General features: G+C 36.4%; 2 protein-coding genes across 3 annotated transcripts; both read right to left on the bottom strand.

The window, feature by feature from the left end:
• Nucleotides 1-369: 369 nt before the first annotated feature.
• On the bottom strand, nt 370-7,725 carry socs4 (suppressor of cytokine signaling 4). 2 transcript variants are annotated; one of them, XM_044141394.1, is made up of 2 exons: nt 7,530-7,725; nt 370-4,445 (listed from the first exon to the last, which is right to left on the bottom strand). In XM_044141394.1, exon 2 carries the CDS (start codon nt 4,423-4,425, stop codon nt 3,223-3,225), a length of 1,203 nt encoding a protein of 400 aa, XP_043997329.1. In that variant the 5' UTR covers nt 4,426-4,445; nt 7,530-7,725; the 3' UTR covers nt 370-3,222. The 2 variants fall into 2 exon arrangements, with proteins under 2 accessions (XP_043997329.1, XP_043997320.1); XM_044141385.1 differs by lacking the exon at nt 7,530-7,725 and adding an exon at nt 6,113-6,709.
• Nucleotides 7,726-14,622: 6,897 nt separating this feature from the next.
• On the bottom strand, nt 14,623-18,384 carry LOC122845203 (troponin I, fast skeletal muscle-like). Its single transcript, XM_044141366.1, has 7 exons — nt 18,265-18,384; nt 17,019-17,048; nt 16,889-16,925; nt 16,121-16,249; nt 15,174-15,263; nt 14,828-15,004; nt 14,623-14,758 (listed from the first exon to the last, which is right to left on the bottom strand). Exons 1-7 carry the CDS (start codon nt 18,306-18,308, stop codon nt 14,672-14,674), a joined length of 594 nt encoding a protein of 197 aa, XP_043997301.1. The 5' UTR covers nt 18,309-18,384; the 3' UTR covers nt 14,623-14,671.
• Between the last annotated feature and the right edge of the window lie 1,157 nt (nt 18,385-19,541).

Raw genomic sequence — 19,541 nt, 5'->3', positions numbered from 1 at the left:
TTTATCTCATTACAACAAAGTACAACTTATAACAGTAGAGCTTTAAGAGCATTACTGTTTTCCCTTAAATATTTATTAGTTTTTGTAAATAAGGATTTCTACTTTCCTAATTTGTCTGCATAATCTTAAAAAGAATATAAGAGTGACTTCTAGTGGCATAAATTTCTCTTTCGGGCTTTATGCTGCCTTTTATAAATTAAACTGGACCAGCAAGTTTTTGAAAACCACACTGGCCAAAGTGAAGGCAGTGGTCAGAGGCCATTTTTCAATAAACAAGCAAAAAGAAAGAGAAGTTTCGTTATAGGAGCGTTGTTATCTGTCCAGCTGGTGGAAAATTGAAAACTTATGAAATACGCCTATGAAAAACATAAGACGCATTAGCAGGATAATCATTTCATTTATCCTGATTCCACATAGAAACTTTTTTATTGAGACGAGAATAAATTAAGAAGTTTTAAAGGTATTAATTGTTTAGATTTTTCTGTAAAACGACAATAAAAGCAGCGTAAAGTCCAACAAATGAATAGAGGATAAATAACAGTTTTAGTGTTTTGATTTAATGAACTGAGGTTCTGAAAACGTTGTTTAGATAAACATCAAGCTATCCAATCTTTATTAAAAAATGGTAGAAATAGAGCACTATTTTCAATAAAAAAGGACAAATAAAATCCGTTGAGTTCATTTTTCTACTGAGTTTTTTTGTGACTCACATTCACAAAAAAACTGAATCCCATCAAAAAGCAAATCTTTCATGCCCTTATCTTTCAATTTGCTCTGCCATTTAGAGCCATCTTTTGCAAAGGAGGGTGTATAAATTGCTTCTTTGTTGTATTTTGCAGCTTCTAAGTAACATTTTCCATATCATTAGCTTGTCTGAAGATGACAGCAGAAACAAAAACAAAGCATGATTCAAGCTGCTGAACCAAAAACGCTCCACAGATGAGAGAAATCCTGAGAAACGATAACAGCACAGAGACAGTGGAAAGTATTTTTATTGGTTTGTTTATCAGTGACGTGAATGTGCCCAAAAATAAAACCGTTAAGGCAGTGAACATACAACTGTGTGTAAACTAAAGCTGCTAAACATGTTTCAGTGCATGAGGTTTAAGTTCTGTCGCCATCTTGTGGCCAAAAGGCAGAATTACATTTGATTTTATTCCTAAATTCCTCCCAAAAGAATCAGATGATCTACAAATAAACACATTTGATTATTTTTAAAATGCGATAGGAATGTTTTTGCACTATTTTTTATGACAATCTGCTCAAGTGAAAGTGGAGAAATGACACCATTTTCTGGGGGCGATGGGAGGAAATCTGTTTGAGATGCAAAGCTAGTTGTAGGCAGACTGGGTTCATAAATATTGGGCATCAAGATAATAAAAGCCTGCCACAGTCTAGAAAACAAACTATCCATGTGAAACAACCGCAACGTGTCCTTTATCTGGAGATATAACGGTCCAAATGATCAAAAATGTTCAACAATTTAACAATACCTGGAGCGACGAGGGAAGTTTGAGTGGACAGAAGTGATGAAAGGTGCAGTTTGAATAAGGCATAAGGTGTGATTTAAGGGGAAACGCTACAGGTACATTGCTATACTAAAAAGTATTCGTTACCCCTGACCTTTTTAACATTACAAACACAAAGTAGTAAACAAGTAAAGTGGAAAAAAGTATGCATTGTTTTCAAGATTTTTAGAGATGAAAATCTGAACCTTTTTGCTTTTAATTAGTCTCAAATCTTCCAAGTGTTTTCTTGAATGCAAAATATTTGGTACACAAAGTATTTTTCTTTCAGCAGCTTTTTTTCCCCTTTATTTTAATCTGATAGTAAGAAGGAGAAGCTAATGCTGCAACCGTTGGGCACTAATTTAATTTTGGGATTATATTTTACATGTTATATAATGCCCTTAGATATTGTATTTATATGAATATCTTGTTCTCTCCTGTCTGTGTTTTGTTGTGTACTCATTTTAAATAGTTATCCAGAGGGGAAAAAAAGGGAAAGTACGTAAGACGAGAGCGTAAACAGTCTCCTCCCACTTCAAAATAAGAGTTTGAATATAACTACACGAGGAAATCCTAAAAGTTGATAACCAAAAACTTTAAAACAGTTGCTTAAATTTATTCAGCTGAAAGTTTACAAAACAAACAAGTAAATTGGCGTTTTGAAATTGATCCTGAAAAATTAATTTAGGAGAAAGTAAGTGCGCTAAAGGTTATCAAAGTTAGGAAACTTAGTGAGATGACAAATTTGCTCTGCTATTAGCAGAAGCATGGCCACCATTGATGTATATATTTAATATAAATTGATGGTGGCCACCATGTTGAATATAAATAAACATCAGAAGTTGAAAACCATGTAGCTTATTTTTTACACTTTATGATTAAAGTTTTTTGTGTTAATCTGTCGCATAAAAGACATTATTATGAAGTCTATAAATCAGTTAAGTTATGAATACTTTAGCAATGTGCTTCAGTTTATTAAAGTGGCTATTTTGGTGCTTATATTTACAAAATCAATAATAATTTATTAGGTCAGTAGCTTTTTTGTTAAATTATTATAGAGCCGATTTTTTGTTTGGAATGGTGATAAAATTGTCCCACAGAATGGTCTTAAATTGGGGATGCAAGTTATCAAACAATTAGTTCATTTGAAGTTGATTAATGACGTATTGATAAGCCGCCATTTTCTTAAAAGCCTGAGTTTTCTCTTGGATGGCAATGGCAGACCATCTTTGCATTATATAAAAGGCAACATTGTCATATGCTGAAGTAAAGAAAACAAAAACATCTTTTAATTGAAACAATTTTTTTGGTCACCTGTATTAAATATACATGAATAAACAGAATGTTGTGGCTCTCTCACATTATTAAACTTAGACATATTTATAAAATATAACCAAACATGAACCTCTTAAGTTGCTGAAAACTTAAAGCGGTTGCCAAGTGTTTATATTTCAAAACAGAACAGCATAAAGTGCATTTTCCATCCCACACTGGACTCCGGACTGTTCTGATTTGCCTGCCATCTTGTTTCTGTATAAACGGCTCCTTAAGGTCGACCAGTGGCGCCATCTGCTGGATGGCAGCCAAACTACAACACTAAAAGAAGATCTAAGCGGATTAGTTAATTGAGTAGAACTAGTTTGAATCTAATAAATCAACAATTAATCATAAGTAGATTAGTTGTTAGCATCCCTAACTTATAGCTTCCTCCTCGTCAGTGCAGATCCTGCGTGTTGGCTGCTGTGGGCATCGACACGGCGCAGGCCCCGTCACACTTGATGTGGTACTGTCTGAGGTATTCCCTGAGCTGAGACGGCAGTGGCAGCTCCTCCACGCCCTGGTAGGTGATGCAGCTGCAGATTACCGCCCTGCACAGGTGCTGCAGAGGGAAAGGGAAGGTCCTGGGCAGCGGCCGGGAGAGCAGCGGCTCAAAGAAGAGGCAGGTGGCCGGGTCACTGTAGTGCCTCAGCAGGCCCGTCACGCTGGCGTCCCGGTACATGCACGGATCGCGCACGTCGAAGCTGAATCGCTTGCCGTTCTGCTCGATGCGCGCGTGCAGGGAGCGGCTGTAGCGGCGGAAGCTGACGGAGAACAGGAACTCGTCCTGGGCAGAGTCCCGCAGGAGGAACGTCCCTTCCGGCTGGCCCTCCAGGAGCTCCTCGGCCTCAAAGCGGTTCAGCACGCCCCAGTAGCATGGGTTGTTGTTGATCTGGAGCAGATCGGGGACCAGGATGTAGTCAGTGTTGCCACAGGCGCCATCCGGTCTGCCGTGAAGGCAGGACGGGTCCCAGTCCTCCAGCGGCGCGGGCGAGCAGCAGATGTCCTCCCAGGAAAGCGGCGTCTGGGGAGGCGAAGTGGAAGACGACACACGGGGCTTCAGCGGCGTCTCCATGTCCTTCAGGGAACCTGGATCAGCCACCTGTTTTTTAATAAGGTGCCAACATTTGGCCAGTTCAGACTTGGGAGAGAACGGACATTTGTCCTGCATGAGTTCTGAGACGTGGATCTTTCTTTTGGACCAGAACAGTACGGAGAAGGGGCGAGACGAGCCGGGCGGGTGGTGGTAATGGTGGTGGTGGTGATGGCGTAGAGGGAGACACTGACCCACGGCGTCCTGAAACTTCTGCCTCAGAGACCGCCGGTGGAGCGCCTTCCTGCACACGCCGTCCACGTCGCCAGCCATCAGCGAGTCACCCAGAGCGCTGCAGCTGCACTTCCGCTCTCTGCGCCGCCGGGAACAGGAAGTGGACCGCATGCTCAGCTCTTCGGAACAGTCCGCCTCTGACCCGCCGGGACTGGATCCATTGCGGGAGCTGCGGGAACGCTTCTTACCCCGCCAGATGTAGCTGTCGGCGCTCCAGCTGCGGATGCCAGATTTGGGTCGAGTGTCCGCTCCCCGAGGCTTCTTCTCTGACATGCCCGCTGTCTGTTCTCTTCCTGTAAAACATCAGACAATATCAGGCCACACTTATCAGCTTTCATAAAACAAATGTCACTAAGTTTGACTTTGGTTGTATAAGTTTATCTTAAAACATTTTGTACATTTTTGTATTTAAATTTGTGTCTCAACTGCAACAATGCTTGCAAAAACAGACAGCCGTTCTTTTGGGCACTAAATTTACGTTTCTCACGCTGTTTCAAAAACCTAAACAATCCGGCACTGCTGTTACCTAGCAACCTCAGGGAAACCCAGCCCGGTTACCTGGCAACTCAACCCAGAAAGCAACCCAGAACGTTTGATCAGCTGTTTTTACCGCTGTTCAATGGCTGCTGGAAAAGACAAATGTTTTGTTGACTTGCCATCCAGAAAACACTGGCTGCATTCTTGTTAGTTGTGCAGGAGGCTCCACTTCTGCTTTTCAATGATGTACAGTTGTATAATTGAGCATCTGTTTGCAGTATAGCCCTAATTTGTTCAAGGAAGCATAGGTTACCTTTTAGTATTCAATGTATCCCACAAGCCAGCTGTCATTAAAATATGAAAGACAGGAAAACTTTCCATTTATATCAAATTAATGTCAATGCTTCAAAAATCAGAAAAACTGCTACAAAAATGGCAACTTTTTAAAGTTCCTAGCAGTTGATCACCGAAATTTCAACACATTTGTAGTTGTTTCAACACTTAGCCACACTACTAACGGATGAGCAGAAGTGTACCACTGTATAGATTAAAAATCTTGTTATGAAGCTTGCTCTTGTTTTAAAGGTTTAATTGGCCTTTATTTGACAGGAAAGTGGGTAATGAGAGAAGGGGGAAGACATGCGGCAAAGGTCGCCAGACCGGGAATCGAACCTGCAACAGCCACGTGGAGGACTAAGGCCTCCTTATGTGGGTTGTGCTTAACCCCTGCGCCACCACAGCACATCCCAGCTTGCTCTTGTTTTAAACTCATATTAGCTTATTTACTTGAGTCAGATTTCTTAATTGCTTATGGTGTAATTTTGTTTGTTTTATTAAAACAGGTCTTTCTTTTATCTCCCCAGGAGTTAAATGACCCACCAAATTACTCCTAAAACACATTGAATACGCATATAGAAAATCACAGAAGAACCAGAACAGAAGCTAGCGTGCTAATGGACTCACTACCCCAGTTAAAGTCGATGATTCAACAATTAGACTGAAGAAAAAATGGAGTTCTGCAGCCAAAACCACACCTGAACCCAAGGTAACTCAAATTATTTCTCAAAAAGTATTTTCTTAATCCCCAAGCGTTTTAGGAAAATATTCTAGTCTAACTTTCTGTACCTTTATATCAGCATTTTAGAAAAGAACGTCCTGTTTATACTATACCTGATATACCTGATACTATATCAGATGTGATGTAGTATCAGGGTCACTTTGCTGTTTCCAGAGCTGAAAAAAACATCAACTTTGTAATATCTTGGATGCCTAATTTTTACTTTTGAGTAAAAATATGTTTTAGTAGTTTTACTTTTACTTGAAAATAATTTTGGGGTACTCTTACCTCAACTTAACATTTTGGTTATTTACAGTCTTAATAAAATTTCCAAGTTGTAGAAAGATAGAAGTTGTTTACGCCTGTTTGTAAATGATTATTATAAGCAAAGGGAGATTTAAATAAAAAACAAAAAGGTTTTCTTACCTCCTAAAAAGTATCAGCAGCAAACGTAAACGTCCATGTTGGCCTGAGCCTTTCTGTCCTCTAACAGACGGCCGCCTGCTCTGCTTCCTATATAATAATGCCGAGTCCCCGGAGGGAGCAGCAGCTTCCTCTCCAGCAGTCTGAATGAATGGGTCGAATGGGCAGAGCGGGGCGGGGTGGGAGGACTGGTGTCAGGTTAATGGGAGCACAGCATCCACCACTCAGCCCCATTTCCACTTTTACACACAAAAAACTAGAATTAAGATAAAAGAGAAGCAGAGCAACCAGAAAGTGCTTCAAAGTGAATTATTTCTGCTTGTTTGAGTCGTTTCAACTTCATTAGAGCTTGGAACATCAAAGTGCATTTCTTGAGGAGCTTTAAATCTGTTTAAGCATGACTGTGGAGCAAAAACAGATTGATCCTGAAGATGAACTGCAGCTTCTTCGCTCAAATTAATGATTGAGCTCAGCACAGGAAACGACAAAGCTTCGATTATTGACCCAACGACCTTCCAGTCTCTCCCGGTTTAAACTTCCAGAAAGTGCAGCTGAACGAAGTCATCAGTCAACATGAGGTCATGCAGGCACTCCTTTGAGCTCTGAGGATTTTGGAGGATGTATAATTCATGATTCATATCAGACAAATATTATTACTCCCAGTGGTTTTTGGGGTGTTCTTGGATCTGCTTCAATGAACTCTTTCTGCTGGAGTCATCAATAAACTCCTATCATCAAACACAATATAGTGACACTCAGCTTCCTCTTAGCTGAATATTTAATGCCGTTCACATTAATACTCCGACCAACAGAATGATGGATGCCACTCGCTCTGGAAAAGAAGCAAATCAATTTATGCGACTGCAAACTCTTGGGACGCGCGTTGCAAAAAGTGAACTCCAAAAAGTTGGGCTTAAAAGGATCATGTTAACTCCACCATTGGTTAATAAGGGAAAGACGAAAGGATGAGGACTAAACAGCAACGTTTCATTCATAAAACTGATCAGAAAATGTTGGAAAAGTCCCGTAAAGCAAAAGTGGACTTCATTTGAAAAATACGTACATAAAGACAAAGGAACAAACATCAGAAGACATTTTACTTTGTTTTACCAAACTAAACCATATTTTTGCATTTAAATAGTTTCTAAAGATAGCCAAGTTGAGCAAAATAAACTGCACAGACAAACCTTTTCCCCTCCTTGCCTGTGGGGGCGGTGCACCAAGAAACATTGAAGGAAATAACACAAAAATCTCAGAAGAAAACAATGAGCACAACTTCCTTTCTTCATTAAATGTGAACAAAACTGGGTTAGCATTAGATTTTAGCGCCTGTAGGATCTCTGTTTTATCATTGATAAAAGATGACAAACCATTTCTCCCACTAGCGCTAGGCTAATGCGTTTGTTTTGGTTGTATTTACCCAGAATGCTCTGCGCCGTAGTCCACTTTCTGCCTTTGGAGCGGTCCCACTGTCCGCTTGGTGATCATGTGTGCATTCAAACCGAACCAGATTTCACTTCACCCGAACTGAAACCGAAGTTTGGAGGCAGACCAGAGTTTTTTTTGTTGTTGTTCCACATCAGTGTTTGATTACGATTACACATTCACACCTCCCCAAACAAAGCGGACTTTGTACAGAGAAATGTTCATGTTATTTCCTTCAGTGATTATTTGTGCAGCGCCCCCACAGGCGAGTAGGGTAACAGTTTTTTCAGAGTTAGGTTCATTTGTGCAGAAGATGAAATGTAACAAATGTTTCAATTTTGGTCCCATTCAAACGGAATCTAACAGACTATCAGGTCACTGAATCAGCAGGTAACCCTTGACCTTTGTGATAGCCAAGAAAGTGGCAGTGATTTTCTCTCCTCTAGTTTGTTCTGCCATGCATAAAGTGTGTCAAGAGGATGTGGCGCAGCGTTTTGTTCAGGAAGTGCTTCCAACATTGGATTAAGTCGTGATGGCCCCATTGACCTGCTGTAGAAAAACAATATCAGTTCAAAACATGGAGGCATTGATCCCTGAACAGTCAGCAGGAGCACCAATGAATAATTCATTCAGCTATGAATGAACAGAGATGCTACTCTGCATGCACCTTAACATACAAAAATAAAAACAAATCTGTGTTTGTGTCGCTGCCCAACTAATTTAGTTAATTACTTACTTACAGGCGATTGACAAACAACTTGACAGTCAAGTTTATTTTTCTGATGGTAGCACAGAAAAAAACTTTTTCTTGACATCATCATTTTGAAACTAGATAGGGTTTAATGCAGAGGTGTTCAATCATTTTGCCTCAGTTCCCAAAATTGTCTAAAAAAATAAAATTTTTAAATGTCTAAAAATAACAAAAACTAATTTATTGTAACAATTTTCAATGTTATCAGCTTAATAATAAAGATAATAAACAATACTCTAGCAAAACCTATAAAACAGTTGGACTGGATGAAGTGGTGAAACCATAAACTGCTGCTGTTACTCAACAGGTTGTTGCTAGGTAACCAAGGAATGAGTGAGTTGCTCGGTAACTGTCAAATGAGTGAGTTAGTTTTCTTTTTATAAACTTTATTTCAGACAAATAACATCGCATAGACTGAGTGAGTTAATTGATTCCTCAAGCAGTTTATGTTGAAAAGTTGTTTAAGACTTATTTTATGACTTTGTATTAATATAAAGCACTTTGAACTTCCTTGTTGTAGTTTCACACTGAATTTTCTTTTTCTTGTGAATAAATTTACCCAAATTTGGAAATTTAATTTTCTTTTGAGAATATTGTTGCAATAAAAACATAATTAATTTTAGGAGTTTTTATTTTCACATCATTTTGTTTTTCTGTCTGCGCTCTAAAGCGAATTCGACCTTGAAGTATCGCAACGTGTGTGTGTGTGTGTGTGTGTGTGTGTGTGTGTGTGTGTGTGTGTGTGTGTGTGTGTGTTTGTATGCATCCTGTCAGAGCAGAGCATCATGTGAATGATTGAGACAGTAAATTGAATCAGCAGTGAGTCTGTGTGGCTCCACTGATCTCCGTTGTTTCCATTGATCTTTATCAGAAGACTCGACTGAACAGCAGTAACTGCATCGCTCCTTTAGCATCGCTAACATGGTGGGTTTGCAGCTGCTGTCGCGCCCAAACAGGATTAAACTGCAAAAGATGATCACCTAACCTCGTCCAAACAAACCCAAATTGGTTCATATGAATACACAAAATCTCTCATTGTTCCCTAATTTTGCTTAATTTTTTTAAATTTCCCTCTATTTGCTGTTATTTGTTAAATATTCACTTTTCCCACAGTAAAATTTTAGCACTTCCCAAAGATTTTCAAGGCAACTTTTTCATCTCTTCCAGCATCACATTTTGGAGATAAAAATAAAACAAACAATAATAGTAAAAAAAAAAAAAAAAAAAAAAAAGATTTCAATTCACTTATTTATTACTGTTACCAATAGTTGTGATGATATTCTTAAGTAAAAATAAAACAAAATTTCATCTTTTGAAATGTCTTTTTCACATATGTTGGATATACGTGTATATATGTATGGATATAATACAGCATTTATGCCCATGATGAGTGGATTTAAAACGTCTGACCAGAGCTGTAACCGTTTCCTTTTTCAGGACATAAATGCATAAGGCCGATAATCTTCTGAACGGGTTTCCTATGTAAACACAGGAAATGGGTAAAAAGCCTTGCAGGCGAGTTTTGCAAACCACAAGTGGATAAAACCTGATATTTTATGCAGCTTTATCTCTGTTCTCCATTACCTCTTTACAGCTGCAGTTGGATGACCACTGATATGTTTTTACACATATTACTCTGTAAAACCATAATTTTTCAGTTTCTAGTGTAAATATGTTAGTACTAACTTGCTTTAAGTAAACAATTAATATCAATAAAAAAATTACCAGTTCCTCTGGCACATTTTTTCACTTAGAAAAAGATATTTCCCCATTTTCTATGAATAAAATAGTCATTAATATTAAAGAATTACTTACCTAAAACAAGGTCCTATATCTCACTGAAAAGTTATTTGTCAGTTAGTGTTGATGTATTTCAAGCATACTAAGCTATTCGAACTAGAAACTAGACTAAAAATACTGTTTGTATTCCAGTGTTATTTATAAATAAAGTAACAAAACCAAAATCTAAAAAGAATGTGCTCATTAAGTTTCCTGGTATTTATCAAATAGTAATGAGTTTTGCAATTATAACTTCTAGAACAAGAAAATTTTGAAAATGTACTGTCTGATTTAACTTCAGACAGTAAGAAATAAAAGTCTCTTCGTTAGGTGTACCCTGTTAAATCGCTAAATATTACCAACTTTTTTCTTGTCTAGTTTATTTAGCAAATATAATTATATTTTTCTTACCAGCAAGTTATAAGAGCTTGTTTTAAGTCAATAATTCTTTAATATTGAGGAAAAAGTTCTAGTTTCACTGGCAGATTATTTAACTTATAACATGGGAAAGATGTCTTGTTACAAGTGAAATCTACTAATGGAATTAATTAATATTAATATAAAAATGTTTTGATTTAAAACAAACTTCTATATTTTGCAGAAGTTGTTTGTAAGTTAGTTTTGACTTATTTTAAATATACTAAGATATTTTCTCTGGATACTCGACCAAAAATACTTGGTAAGATTTTGTGTTTTTGCTGAGAGTTTCTACGAAGTGAGTGTTCCTGCAGCAGTGTTGTCATATTTCTATTTCTGCTTAAATATGCTTGTGTATCAATACTTTGAAGCCATTAGGATACAGACTGGCCTGGATATTCATCTGCTGCCGACATGCGAGCTGCCGGATCGACTTTCCTCTGGGGAAATTTATTTATGCCTGCAGCCCTCCAGCTTCCCGCAACTAAGGCACATTGGCCGAGGTTTCTGTGCTGCTCCTTATTAGCGAGAGCGTAACCTAAACCCTGCGGCTCAGCGCACACCGGGTTTCAGTGTACCCAATATATCTAAGCAACTACAGTGAATATGCATGCATTTCCCTGGAGACGCTCTTAAATGGGGAAAGTCTATGAACTAAAAACAAAGAAAATGCCACAAAAAGAGCAAAAACCCCCCCAAAAAACATAAGTTTTTTACATTAATCTGGGTAAGTTAGGTAGATGAAAAAGCGATGGAATTTCGCCAAAAATCTCAAAAATTTGCGAGAAAAAAAACATTTTAAGATCTCAGAAATATTTTACAAAAAATTTAGAAATCTGCGTTTCAAAAGTGAAGAAATTGTAAGAAAAAAACCATACATTTTTAGATTAATCTCAGAATTTTTTAATATATGTGTAACTTGAAAATCAGAGTTTCACAAATCAAAAAGTTGTAAGAAAAAAACTTTTTACATTAATCTCAGGTTTTCTACAAAACACAGACATCTGAGTTTCGAAAGTCAAAGATTTGCTTGAAGAAAATGTTCATTTATTTTTTAGATTAATCTCTGAAGTTTTCTAAAAATTACATGGAAATGTCAGTTTCAAAAGTCAAAAACTTGCGAGAAAAAAACCTTTAATTTTTAGATTAATCTCAGAAGATCTCTAGGAAAACTTAGAAATTGGTTCCAAAAGTTGAAAAAGTTTTACTTTTGGAAACTTTGTGAGTTTCAAAGGTTTTTTAGAAAATTTCTGAGATTAATCTTTAAAAAAACTTTTTAATTAAAATGTTAACTTTTCCAGCACATTCCTGACTTTTCCTGCTCTTATATGTCAAAGATTTTTTTTTTTTTTGGGGGTTTTTTTTTCAAATTTCTTTTAGGTTAATTTCTGACTTTTGGTAGAAATTTACTCTTTTTTTTTTCTTCTTCTACGTTTCATTGTATTCATGTAAATGAGAGTAAATATAACACAAAATAATTAAAATTAATTAAAAAATGTTAATGTCAAACTTACAAAAAACTCTTACATTAGATCATTGCATAAATTGTACTCATAAATAAATCACATAAACAAAATGGATTATATTTAAATATTAAAAGTATCAATCAAAGTATTTAATGGTCAGTCAGCATTTGTTTAATTTAGTCAAGCAGATTCATTTGAAACAGTAAAAAGCCAAGAGTGAAAATTGATCAAGTAATAACGTAAATCTCAGTAACTAATTTAACAAGAAAGTAAATACATATTTTTTTCAAATATGCAGCTTAATAACACATCAAAAATAAAATACTTACTTTTAAAATTAAAATATACTATATTTTTTCTTCATTATGAGTGAAGCATGTGAACTTTGCATTTGACTCAACGTTGACTTGCTGAGCAGTTTAGCCAATCAAAAGTCAGGATTTATTTATAATGTCAATTTAATGATGGTGTTCTGCAACAAAAATGCTTTATTTAATAGTTAAAGAATTAAAAGAAAATCAGATTTTAATAAATTATTTTCTTAAATAAATTGTCAAATGTGCGTAATTGTATTGATTTATTTCTATTATAAATAAATAGTGTAAATAAATTGGTATGTACGGTGGATGCAGCAGGATGTGAATCAGCTGAAGGTGTAAAACCTCCAACATGGAGCGTGGGAGAAGAGTTTCTGAATCAATACTAACAGCAACATGAGGAGGATGGGACTGGAGATGAAAATATAATTTCTCCTTATTACTGCTTCGAGTCAATAAATCAAAACCACACAGAAAAATATGAGTTATGATTCATGAACGTCACACTCGGTGAATTCAATGAAAGCAGATTTAAAAAACATGTTTGGGTTTTTCAGCAAATATTTTTTGCAAGTAAATATTAAAATCTTACGTAGAATTTCAGAGACATCTCATCAGTAGTTCATAAAAGAGCAATGTTCATTTTACTCAGACACATACCTATAAAAAAATAAAATCACAGGAACTGATCATTTTAAATTACTCACTTAACAGTAAAAAAGTATTTGGTAAAAAGTCAACTCAAGTACTGAGTAACTGATCAGATTATCACTTAATATTTAAAAATTACATCATCAGAGGGTCCAAAATATAAAGTTAAGTGAGAATGTAGGTGTTTTAAGAATGAAATAATTCATACAAGTAACAAAAATAAAGAGATGTTTTCCAAATCAATTTCCTTCAATAAACAAACTTAAAAACTACAGCTGTGTCTGTCTGGTGAATTTTTTGTTAAAACATGATTGCTTTTCATTCAGTGGTTAGAAAATACAGAAAATTTACTCAAGTAAGAGTAGAGATAATTCATAATAAAATTATTCAAGTAATAGTTAAAAGTACGGCTTAGAAAAGATACTCCTAAAAGTAATTTTTAAAAAAATTCTCAAGTAAATGTAATTAGTTTCCACCCAACTCTGCTTCTCCTCTGTCTTCCTACATTCAAAACTTGTTTTGAATATACAATAAATAAAACTGAAAGTATTTTAACATGAATGTTATACAGTTTCCCCTCCACGGACATTTTTAGAAAGTGATCGACTAAAGAGGTCGGCTCACTTCCTCCCGTCCTCTAATGCTCACAGAGGAGGGAGCTGCAGTGAGGGGATCGTTTGGAGAAGCTAAGATTTCTCTTCCAAGTCACGTTAACTGCTGCGAACCCCACTGTTTGCAATCAATACGAGTGAGGAGCGCTTCCAGTAACTCAGAGTGTGCATGCAGCTTGTCTTACAGGGGTCGTCCAGAGCCGTGAAGCCAGGTCTGGATCTACACCTGGGGTTTAAACAAACAGCTGGGCGAGGAAAGATGATGTAAAACCACTTCCTACTGGATTCCAGAAACATGGACTTGGACAAAATGTTTTCATTTAATCTCTGCACAGCTGTGACCTATAAAACAGAGACTATCCACCTGTGTTCAATACTTATAGTCAATCTTTTCTTTTCTATTTTGCTGCTTTATAATGTAAAATATTCAAATGAGGAAACAAAGTAATAAATAACAATAATGAACCTTTAATAAAGAAATATTAAAGTTAGTCATTTTCTGCTCTCTGTGGGACTGTGGGTTATCATACTTTGATCTTGATTTAGGACTTTTTATTTTACTTTTTTAAATCAAAGTTGAAGATGATCACTCACATAAAAGTTTGATTCCTAATTATTTGATAAAATAGTTTTCTATAATTTACCTTTTCAGGAGACAATGCACACACATTTGTTTTGGTATTGAAACTTGTTACTTGCCATTTGATTCCCTAAATGTAAAATCAAGCAGCATAAAACCAATTTTATTCCTGTTACCAAAAGCTTCTAAAATTTGATTTAGTATAGTTTTGATATAGATTTTTGTTTATTGCTTTTTTTGTTGTTGTCCTAATCGGGACACTGTATTTGAGTCTTTTTATGGATTTTAATACTGGAGCATTTTGAATCATGTATAGTCCGTTGATGTAATGAAAGCTGACTCACTTCACCAAATCTACCTAATGTTATAAATAAAGTTGATTGACTGATTGCCACAAAGGATTCTGAATACCTCTGTAGCTACGTTGTTTGATGACGGAAACGAATAACAATTTATTATTGAATTTAAAAAACAACAACAGTTAAAAGATCAATCAAATTAGTTGTACAATTAAGTCTTTATTGTAATGAGTTACCTTTTTAAAAAACATAGAGGTCAATATTATTTAAGCCTCTGCCTCAAACATCTTCTTTCGACCATCCATCCCAGCTTTATCTTCGATATTCTTCCTCCAGTCGCCTGTCTGCTTCTCCTGACAGAAACATAAACACAGCTTTCATAGTTCAGTCAGAAGCAGAAATGAATTTTCTGCTGCACTCACCTCATCTTTCAGCTCCTTTTTCACCTGCTTCAGGTTGGCTCTCAGGTCGAGGGACACTTTATGTTTGGAGCCCAGCAGAGCAGCCAACATGGCGTCAGCCGACATCCTCACCCTCCTCAGAGTGGGCTTCTTAAACCTGCCGTTCAAATCCTGGACCTTCATCTTCAGGTCATCGATCTGACACAGATAATACTCAGTCAGGTGTTGATGGTCCAGGTGACACGTTTAAACCAAATTTTAGGCATCTAAATTATCCGGTTTGACCATTTTATTGCATTATGATGTCAAATCTAACAATAATGAAGAAACATGAATATAGAAAAATTGATTTATTAAATAGAACAACCTCTTTGCAGCATTTCTTCACTTTTATCTCCATGTCATATCGTTCCTCATCCACCAAATCGATCTGCTTGTGAAGTTGCCGACACAGCTCCTGGTGAAACAGAGCAACAGTGAGCTTTATGGTCCAAAAGTAAGAAGATCAATCCACTGAATAATTTATGCCACAGCTTGTTTAGATATCTAATAACAGCCAATACAAATATTGGTTAAAAAGCACAAACAGGATTCGGGTTGTCTTCAACCATTTGGTGTTAAATTAATGAAAAATGTGCTGATTACTTATTTAATTGTCACAGGTTAGGCATTTTTAATGCTTAAATCCAACTTTTTAGCAAGATTTAACAATTATCTTTATTTTGACATTCACATCATGTTGGGAATTTAGATTAATACCAGTTGCATTAGTTTATTTGGCTAATAAGCTGCTAATGCAAGTTAAATTAGCTTATTTAGCTAATACCATACACATTAGCTAAGGAAGCTAATGTCATAGATACACATTAGCTTATTTAGCTTATTAGCTAATTTTGCTAATTAGAAAGTTGGAAATTATTTAAAGATACAGACAAAAGACGAAGATACAAGTATTTCAAAATTTTATTTTGAAAAAAAAAAAAATTTTCAAAATAAAATTTTTATAAAAAAAAAAACATTTCAATTCATCTTGAGAAAAAAGGCAACAAATTACCTAAACTTTTTAAATGTTTTAATTGTTTTTCAGCATTTATTCAGAATTATTTAGAGTTAAGGGACTAAAAAAATATCCTGAAAATGTAATAAAAATGACAGAAAAAATGCTTAAAGAGCATCAGAAAACCTGGACCACTTTGAAAAATTACACAAAAATCTGTCATCAGTTTCAAGAAATGTAAAAATCCAATCTGGATTACAAGATTTGCGCAACTACATTACTGACTTTGAGCGAAATAACACGTCCAATTTGTTTACCTGAAGCTCCAGGGTGCATTGTGGGAAGGAGAGGGTGGGGCAGTTCTCCCTGATGTACGCCATTTTCTCCTCCTCGGCCTGCCTGGCCTCCTCCTCCAGCATTTCTTTGCCAATCTGGAGCAGCAGACTCTGACAGGAGAAAGGGAAACATGCAGCTAAAACTGTCCAAACACCCGTTCACGTATTTACAGAAAGATCAAAAACTCCCATCTGGTTTATATTGAACTGGAACGTTTTAGATCATTTAACAAAATTAGTCTCAGACATCCTGAGAAATTTTAATATGATTTCATCTATCAATTAAAATAATGGTTAATAAGAGTTTAACCTAACACTAATAATTAAAAAAATACCATGTGATGTTACGGAAATAGATCATTTCTGCATTTCTAAAGTCAAATATTTTCTGAAACTTACTCCTTTTTCTCTCCCTACAATGGCCATGATAGACTGTAGTAAAAACATTTAGTTATGAATTGAAAAAAAGTAAAAACCAGAATTCTGAAATGATTCTTTATTCCCATGATGGAGTCTGAGTGGTACATAAATGCAAAGGTGGCAGTCAGGCTAAAGGTGCATTACACAAAACAAGTAGCAGCAACTGACTGAAAGCATACGCACCAATCAGAGCTGTCCAAAAGGCAGCAATTTGAATAAATTAATATTTCTGACCTTTAAATGTTGATTTGATTCACTATTTGCATCTTAGAAGTAAAATAATTTCAAACCTCTGAAGATCAGGCAGATTAACACCAACATTAGAAATACCTTGAGATGATTTCTGCGGCTCAGCGACATCTTCTTCCTTTCAAAACAAAACGGATAATGTGAAGCTTTGGAGCAGATTTTCAGGGTTTTATTTTAAATCAAAGACAGTCGTCGTTAAACTCAGACTTACTCAGCCATCTTCCCTGCAGCTGATTCCTTCCTGCCGTTTGTGGGTGAAAAGAGATGAATTAAACCTTCACGGGTTTCTGGCGTCTTTATAGACGTTGGGTTCAGCGTGTGTGTGTGTGTGTGTGTGTGTGTGTGTGTGTGTGTGCGTGCGCGTGTGTGTGTGTGTGTGTGTGTGTGTGGGTGTTTGAGATGAGACAGGGCCAGTTGTCTGAAATCAAGGCCCAAAGTTTGACTGCAGCAGCTGAGCCTCAAACAAACATTTGAGGAATTTCTTCTCTGCACAATAGTGGAGCATCGACTGATTTAGCTCAGTTTAGTTAAATAATCTGGGCTAGGTTTGAGGAAAACCTGCTTGATGACTAAATATCCAGAGTGAGTACTCAATTATCCATGATTTTTATGTGTGTTTTTCTTTCAATTGGTGAGAATTTCCTGTCATTTTCTTTCCTGACTAGTTGATGGTGTTTCTTTTGGAGCGTCTGGCTGCTGGTGGACCAGAAAAAGCCTCCAAGCAGCTGTCATGTCTAAACTTGGAGGATCTTTTTCCTGTTTCTGGTTCTCACATCAAGCAGCTGCTCAAACTGCAACCTGGGAGGTGAAGAAAGATTAGAACAGCTAAGTATTTTCACTGTGCTGCCCCATAACGTCTGATGTTCGATTGCTACGAGTTCTGTGGCGGAAAATTCTGTTATCAGATATTACAATTTTTAACACAATTCCACCTATTATTATAATAAAATACGTTATATATTTTTTTACATTATCATATAAAATATTGCTTTATCTGGTTCAGTATTCTGGTTCTAATCATTACTGTTGATATTAAAATTACATAATTTTTGCTTGACATTAATTAAATTAGGAAGCTTTATTTTCTAGTTGTTTCATTCTAAAATAAATGGATATTATTGATAACCAATTAATAAATAAATATGTAAATGTCCCTTGTGAAATAAAAGTCTAAATATATATATATATATATATTTTTTATTACATGTGGAGTTTATTTTGTCAATCAGTTTTTTTCATGATGTTTTATTTTGTCACTTTCATTTCTAAATCTTTGTCCACTGGGCAGCAGGAACCGTCAGATCAGGCTACTGCATGTTGATGTGTCCACTAAAACCTAGTTCACATGGAACAATTCAACCCCATTTCATAGTATAGCAGCTGCTTTTTATTACGTCTTTTATCGTTTAAAATAAGCTTCAAAGCAATCTTTGGGCTGCTCTTGTCCGATCACTCACCTAGGACCCGTTTGATCCGGCAGACCCGACCCAAATAGAGGCATGAAGCCTCTGAAGACTCCTAGGATCACTGGGACTCTCAAACCGCTCCACCATGATAAGGTGGCAGCCCATGGAGGGGAAAAAACAAAGCCAGAAACAGTTCACTTCTCTGACCTGAACTGATCTGGGGAGAGGCCAGAAGGTGGTGCTCTCGTGTTTCTAACTAAACACGAAGTTTAGTTAGAAACTAAACCTTTTCTAACTAAAAAGTTTAGTTAGAAACTTTTTGTTTTCTCAGTTATTTTTCTCTTTGTAGAAGCTAAACTTGGTCTGGTGCTCTGATTGGCTGTGGTTGCTTCCTGGAGGAGGGCATTGGCTGACGTGAGTTCACAAACATGGACAGATCTCCTGATCAGTTGACCAGTTGTTGCATCTCTGCTCTGCCTTTTCTCTCCTCCAGTTGGACATGACAGATGGCTGCTGGTACTGAACCCGGTTCTGGTTCTGCTGGAGGTTTCTTCCTGGTAGAGGGGAGTTTTTCCTCTCCACTGTCGCTACATACATGCTCTGTATGAGGGACTGCTGTAAAGTCAACAACTCAACACAAGCAATTTACTATCGCCCCCTGCTGGTCAGGAGGAGAGAATGCCATAAGCAATGACTCCATACAATCTGCTGGGTTTCATTTGGAACAAACTTTTTAAACTAGTTTATAGTAAACTGAACCTAAAGAATTGAAACTGGAATCAATAGTAATCTTAATGTTTTGAAATGACTTTTCATAAAATGCCTCGACAACATTGTTGTGAATTAACGTTATCATTATAAGCTTTGAACATTTTGGTATCTATTTTTGGGGTTTTGAACATTTTGATGTGTACTTTTGAGGTTTTGACTGTTTTGGTATCTACTTTTGGGGCTTTTAACTTTTTTGTATTGGTTGATGAGTTTGGTTTTATTATATTGTTTATTTTTTATTTGTGGGGCTCATTTGTTAGTTTGAAAGTTACATTTTACATATCGCCCATTCACAACAAATGTCATCTCAATGCACTTTAAAGTAATTTTTGTTCAATCACATGTACTCCAATTGGTAATACAGTAATCTAAGTTGACTAATAAAATAGTTTAAAAACCTTGTACCAAACGAAACCCAGCAGAATGTATGGAGTCATTGCTTACAGCATTCACTCCATCTGACCAGCAGGGGGCGACAGCAAATCACTTGTGTTGAGTTGTTGACTTTACAGCAGTCCCTCATACAGAGCATTTATGTAGCGACAATGGAGAAGAAG

The sequence above is a fragment of the Gambusia affinis genome, linkage group LG02 (assembly GCF_019740435.1).
Source record: "Gambusia affinis linkage group LG02, SWU_Gaff_1.0, whole genome shotgun sequence".
Taxonomy (NCBI): Eukaryota; Metazoa; Chordata; class Actinopteri; order Cyprinodontiformes; family Poeciliidae; genus Gambusia; species Gambusia affinis.
This window is presented reverse-complemented; position numbering and strand designations above follow the sequence as displayed.